Source organism: Crocuta crocuta, unplaced genomic scaffold, assembly GCF_008692635.1.
Source record: "Crocuta crocuta isolate KB4526 unplaced genomic scaffold, BGI_CrCroc_1.0 scaffold77, whole genome shotgun sequence".
Lineage (NCBI taxonomy): Eukaryota > Metazoa > Chordata > Mammalia > Carnivora > Hyaenidae > Crocuta > Crocuta crocuta.
In genome coordinates, this window is record NW_027532172.1 from 1,677,911 (window position 1) to 1,684,261 (window position 6,351).

The following is a 6,351-nucleotide window of genomic DNA, read 5'->3' on the forward strand; positions in this document are numbered from 1 at the left end:
GCCACTTCCGTGTCCCCCTCTGGCTAGAGAGGCCTGGATGGAACTGGGGACGGAGGGGGGCGTGGGCAGGAAGCAGGAAGAAGCCACTGAGCCACCAAGGGTNTCTCCTGGAAGATGGGAGGAGAGAGTGGGGACCCGAGCCCTGACCCCAGGAAGCAGGGCGGAGACACTGAGGTGGGGGAACCACTTTGCCACCCTGTTCTCTGTGTGCTTCTGGTGCCTTCCTGCCTCCAAGCCTTTGCCCAGGTTGTGCCTGCCTCCCAGACAGCCTCTGCGCCACCACCCCCACCCCACCCCCGCTGATTTGCCTTCCTCAAGACTGGAAGAAAGATCTACTAGATTCTGGAGCTTGCTGGCTGGAAACTCCCCCACGATATTTGAGCTAAAACCCACACTCCTTCGCACCAGTGCAGCGCCCCCTCACGTCTCCCTTATCCTACTCTGACTCCATTTCTGTGTTGTTTCCCAAACATCTCAAATTCTTCCTACCACAGGACATTGGCATGTCCTGGGACCCCCCCCCCACCAGCTTTCTCCAGGGTGGCTCCTTCTCACCACCCTGCCCTCTCAGAAAACCCGGACAAGGGCCCTTGTGATTCAACCACAACCCCAGTCTGTGATTCCATGACCCTCTTCACCATCTGAAATGATGTCATTTGATCCCCTGGCTATTGTCTGTCCCCACATTTGAGGCCATGGGCCCCACGAGGATGGAGAAATGGTCCCCACTATGACCCCAGCACATAGTAGGTACTCAGAAGTGTTTGTCACAGCAGTCCATGACTTAGGAGGCCACAGAGGAACGTAAGGGCTTTATTCTAGCAAGCCCGGCCCCTCCCCCGGAGCTCCACCCCATCCGAGCCCCCTTCTCCCTCGGCCCCACGGAGATCACTCTGGTGGGTGATGGGCAGAGGATGACCTTTGCCTCGCAGTTTCCTGGAGGGGAAACACACACGAGAGAACATTCAGGCACAAGCGGGATTTGCAGCAGGGACTTGGCAGGGCGATCCCCCCAGCCCAGCCCCCACCTCACCATGGACATCTCATCCGGCTTCTAGAACTCAGACACACCGTGGTGGTGACGCCTCACAGCCACTACCACCGACCCGATGACCAAAACGGACACCAGCAGACACACAGCCACCACCACGCCTGGGTTCCTGTGCAACTCGGGGACCCCAGCGCCACCTGGAGCCGAGGGGAGGAGGCCCGAGTCAGCCTTGGACCCCACCCCTCCCCAGGCTGCCGCACCCACCAGGGCCCAGAGTTGCTAAGCCCCTTCCCGGGAAGCCATGCTCACTCCCCTCTCTTGTTGCTGCTGTAACTTTCTTTTTAAGTTTATTTCTTTATTTTGAGACAGTATGTGTGAGAGGAGCAGAGAGAGAGGGAGAGAGGGAGGGAATCCCAAGCAGGCTCTGCACTGTCAGCGCAGAGCCCACCTCGGAGCTTGAAATCTCAAACCGAGAAAGCCACGACCTGGGCAGAAATCGAGAGTCGGGCGCTTAACCGACTGAGCCACCCAGGCGCCCTGCGGCTATAATTTTTTGTACAGCACCGTTTTGTTCTTTTCCTTTTGAGTATTATTTGTCTGTAAGGAATTCATTCAGTTCTGTGTGGTTTTGCTGCCCTCATTGGTCAGCAAAGTCCTTACAATGCGAGAAAAATCTAATCTAGAATTCTCTTCCCAAATGCAGCAACATTCTGAGGATGCGGGCAAACTTTGAGCCATGGTGAGGCTGGTTTACAACACCCTCTGACTTCAAGCCCGGTCATCACATTTTGTGTTTACAGTCTTCTTTGAACATTCTGGAGACAACATACTATTTTGAATAACAGGTTTTTTTTTTTTTCCTAGACCCCTAGAGATGCTTGGCTTCAACTGGGGCCCTGCGTGGCCATGCCCACAACTACCCTACCCTCAGCACCCCACTCATCCACCCCACTCGCTCGGTCCCAACCACATCACTCTCCCTCAAATATACCAGCCACGGCCCTACCTCAGGACCTTTTCACGGGCTGTGCCAGCTACCTGGGCTGCTCTCCCGCTAGGTACCTGTGTGACTGCCTCCTTCACCTCCTTTAACTGAGACATTTGTTGGCTCAGGTCATAATCTCACAGTTCGTGAGTTCTAGCCCCACGTCGGGGTCTGTGCTAACAGCTCAGAGCCTGGAGGCTGCTTTGGATTCTGTGTCTCCTTCTCTCTTTCTCTCTGTCCCTCCCCTGCTCACAATCTGTCTCACAAAAAGAAATAAACATTAAAAAAATTTTTTTAAATTCAATCCTAAGGGTGCCTGGATGGCTCAGTCGGTCAGGCATCTGACTCTTGATTTTGGCTGAGGTCATAATCTCATGGTTTGTGAGTTCAAGCCCCATGTCAGGCTCTGTGCTGGCAGCGCAGAGCCTGCTTTGATTCTCTCTCTCCCTCTTTCTCTGCCTCTCCCCCTGCTCCCCTCTCTCTCCTCTGTCAAAATAAACAAACATTTAAAAACTAAAAATAAAAATGTCAATCTTAGTATGGGACTCTTGATCTCAGGGTCATGAGTTTGAGCCCCACATTGGGGGGTGGGAGGTAGAGATTACTCAATAAGTAAAAGTTAAAAGTTTAAAACAAATTTCAATCCACTTGTATTAACATTCTGACCCCTTATCCTGTTTATCTTGTTCTTTTATAAACAAATATATAATTTACTTATAACCTGTCTCCCAACAAAGCTGTGTCTCACAGGACTTAATACACCCTAGGTGCTTAATAAGTGTGCATAGAAGAAAGAAGGTCTGAAAGGCTTTAGGTGATACCCGGTAGAGTGGGGAGAAGCCCTTCTCCACACATTCTCAGGTCTGTCTCTCCCTGGTGGCCGATCCCAGAACTGCAGCCTGGTATTTCCACACCTTTCTCCAACACCCAAACCTTCAGTACTCACCAGGGCCAGAGGACACAGAGGTCCCATAAGTGGTGGTTGAGGGCATGGAATCGGACTCTGTTCTTGAGCTGGGAGAAGTGGAGCTCCAATGCAAGGTCAAAGTGGGGGAACTTGGGGGGCTGGAGTGGGAGGTAGGGGTAAGCTCTGAACCCGGGAGGCCAGAACTGGGGTTGGTGGCCGTTTCTGGTTGTGGGGAGGAGATGGGCATCGTTAGATCTGTGGGGATGGGGCTGACCATGAAGATGGAGCTTTCCTTTAAATTTAAGGAGTCACCCTCTGGAGGGATGTTGACCTGGGCGTTGGAGTCTGTTAAAAGAAAAACATACCCAAAGTGGAGTCACTTGTGCTAAGCCCCATATCAGCAAACCAAGACTTAATACCTAATCTAATTGCAGTTTCTGCCCCTCCCAGGAGTGTGACCTTTACCCCGTCTATCTGGAATTAGCTGGTCAGCACTTGTGAGATAATCTGCCTCATAAATGCTCCTCTTCTTTCTCCCAAAGGAAGGTAAACTTGCCTGAAGCAATCCACTCTTCACTAGAAACTTCCTTTCTCTTCCCCCTTCTGCCTATAAAAGCCTTTTCGTTTTGCACAGCTCCTCGGAGCTCCTTTCTATCTGTTAAGATGGGACACTGCCCAATTCATGGATCATTAATAAAGCCATTTGGATCTTCCCATTTATTCCTGCTGGATTTTGTGTTTTAACAAGCCTGTCTACACTCGAGGCGCTGGCGGGGATGGTAGAGCCTGTCTCTGAGCTCAGGCTGCAGTGGGGGGTGAAGGCTTCCGCTGAGCTAGAGGAGCTGGTAGCTGGGAAGCTCCGTTCTCCATCCTGCTCTCCAAGAGCACTGGGGGGGAAAATGACGCTGGAAGGAAACCCACTGAGGGTGCAGGGAGGGGATGGTTAGGAACAAGGGGGCGTGGCCCCAGCCCCTCTTTGGATGTCTTCCTGTTATTCCAGGTAGTAAACACCTGCCTCTCCGGGAGACCTGGAGGATTTAGTGCACCATGCGAGTGCTCCGTGGGAAACAGGAGGCGCCCTTGTCTGAAGTCCCACAGCCAGAGTCATAGTCAGGGTGGGGCCCTCCCCGCCCCCACCCCTGCTTCAGGGCTCTAAAGAACGTCTGCATATAGGGAATGGGTGCAACCCAGCCAGCACTCTGGGGAACTCTTTTTCTTTCTTTACCTCTCTTTTCTTTCTTTCTCTTTTTCTCTTTTCTTTCTTCCTCTTTTTCTCTCTTTCTTTCTCTCTTTCTCTCTTTCTTTCTCCTTCCTTCCTTCCTTTCTTTCTTTTATTAAGTAAAGTCTATCCCAATGTGGGGCTTGAAATCACCACCCCAAGACCAGGAGTCTCATGCGCCACAAACTGAGCCGGCCAGGCGCCCCTGGGGAGCTCTTCTAAATCTTCTGGGACTCAGTTTCTTCCTCTGTAAAGTGAGCATCACAGTGTCAGAGCCTCTGAGAGCTCACACAGGTTAGGCGCATAGTGGGTACACAGCTGCACAGATCCACCTCCAAGCTCCCAGGGAGGATCAGCCCGAATCTTCTTCGCCAGGTACCTGGAAGGTCCCCAAGGCTAAACTCAGAGGCTTACATGAGGGGTTGGCTCAGAGACCTCTGGCTCTGGGAACAATCCGTGGATTGGGGCTCTGGAAACCTACCCTGCCCTGTTCCAGCCACTCCCTGGCTCCTACCCCATCCCAGGCGCTGGGCCCGGGAGCTAGAATGAGGGTGGGTAAATACTTTGTGGGCCACATCCCACAGTGACTTCCTAGTTTCAGGCTGCTAGGCGCCTTAGCTGCTTGTGAGTTCCTTCATCAACCGCCCCTTGCCCCACCCCACTTACTCCAACAGCTGCTCCTTGCCCCACCCCACCTACTCTGCCCTGGACCAATCTTTGTGCTTCCTCCCTCGCTTCACCCCCAGGCAGCAAGAATGCGGAAATAAGAACAGGCACTGGCCCCGAAATTGGGCTGGATCTACACACAGACCCCTAATTCTCTGTCCAGGCTCCCAGAATCTGCAGCCGCACGGTACACTGGTCTGACTTCATTCCCATTTTACAGATGGGGAACTGAGGCTCAGAATGGTAGGCAATCTGGCCCAAGATGTCCAGGAAGGTGGGAAGAGGGCCCCTTAAGGACCTCCAAGGAGTTAAAGATGAAGAGGCCAGCCTCCCCAAACTGCTCCCTATCATTATTTGAGGAATGTCTGCTGAAATGAAGATGACTCAGGGCCACGGTGGACCCCAAGCTGAGCCAGAACCCTGCAGAACTGAAGTTTGTTTGTTTTTTTTTTGGTTGTTTTGTTTTGTTTTGTTTTTGTAAGTAGGCTTCACACACAGCACAGAGCCCAACGGGGGCGGGGATGGGGAGTGGGGCTTGAACTCACCATCCATGAGTCAGACCCTTAACTGACTGAGCCACCCAGGTGCCCTTGGGGAGCTGAACGTTTTAAAGTCAACCAGTGCTTGAAAGAGGAAGTGGAGGACTCAGGCTCTGCCGGCTGCCCTGCCCGGGACAGAGGGGACAGGTGCTGCCTGAGCTGCCGGAGAGCAGACCGGAAGGTGAAGTGGGCTGTTTCCGTGCTCTGGGCCGGGAGTCTGCAGTCATCGGGTTCTAACCTGGGCCACCACAGCTGGAGACGCCTTGCCTGAGCCTCAGTTACCTGAGCTCTGCAGTGGGGATAAATGTGGTGGCTTCTGAGTGAAGCCCTTGCCTGCAGTGGGAACCCCGGCCATGGTGGCCTCCACTCGACGTTCTAGGGCTGAGGCAGGGGCACGGGTCAGACACAGCAGTGACTTTGGTGGGACACGACGGCTGGCGGAAAGGATGCAGGTTCAACTCTCCTGCACCCCGGGGACCGTCTTACAGGGCAGCAGAAGGAAATTAAGTCAAGTGCCAAGAACCTCTCCTGGGAGCCATCAATGCCTAGTGACCAGGAAGTGAGCTCGTGTGTCCCCACCATGGCCCTACGGTCCTCACTCCTCTCCCTGTGGGGGCTACAAGAAACCGAGGGTTGAAACAGAACCTCAGACTGGGAATGGAGGCCCCCACCAGCCTCTTGCGGGTTCAGATCAGCAGCAGGGTGGTGGTGCCCAACTTTGCTGCTGAGAGGAGCCGCTGCTCACGTGTTGGGNGTAGCTGAACCATATGCCCCCCTCCAGCTTCCTGAAAGCCAGGCCTCCTTCTTAACCTGTTCTTACCTCTAGAGGTGACAGAGGCAAGAGAGGAATTCCCCAGCAGCAGCACCAGAGACAGCGGCAGAAGTGGCCGCGGCAGCTGGGAGACCGCCATTCCTGTGCAGGGAGGGCAAAAGGCGGGCTCTGCACAGGTGTGTGGCCAGGTGCCTGCTCTTTCGGCACGCGCACGCGCACCCTGCCGGCGGCCGTGCACAGGTGAGGCGGGGGTGGGGCCTCAGGGCGCAGGG

General features: G+C 54.0%; 1 protein-coding gene across 1 annotated transcript; it reads right to left on the reverse strand.

The window, feature by feature from the left end:
• Positions 1 to 1,039: 1,039 nt before the first annotated feature.
• Positions 1,040 to 6,218, reverse strand: CIST1 (colon, intestine and stomach enriched 1). The gene is made up of 5 exons (XM_077777015.1): positions 6,128 to 6,218; positions 5,590 to 5,770; positions 4,393 to 4,481; positions 2,926 to 3,228; positions 1,040 to 1,197 (listed from the first exon to the last, which is right to left on the reverse strand). The coding sequence occupies exons 1-5, from the start codon at positions 6,216 to 6,218 to the stop codon at positions 1,055 to 1,057; spliced, it is 807 nt and encodes a 268-aa protein (XP_077633141.1). The 3' UTR covers positions 1,040 to 1,054.
• Between the last annotated feature and the right edge of the window lie 133 nt (positions 6,219 to 6,351).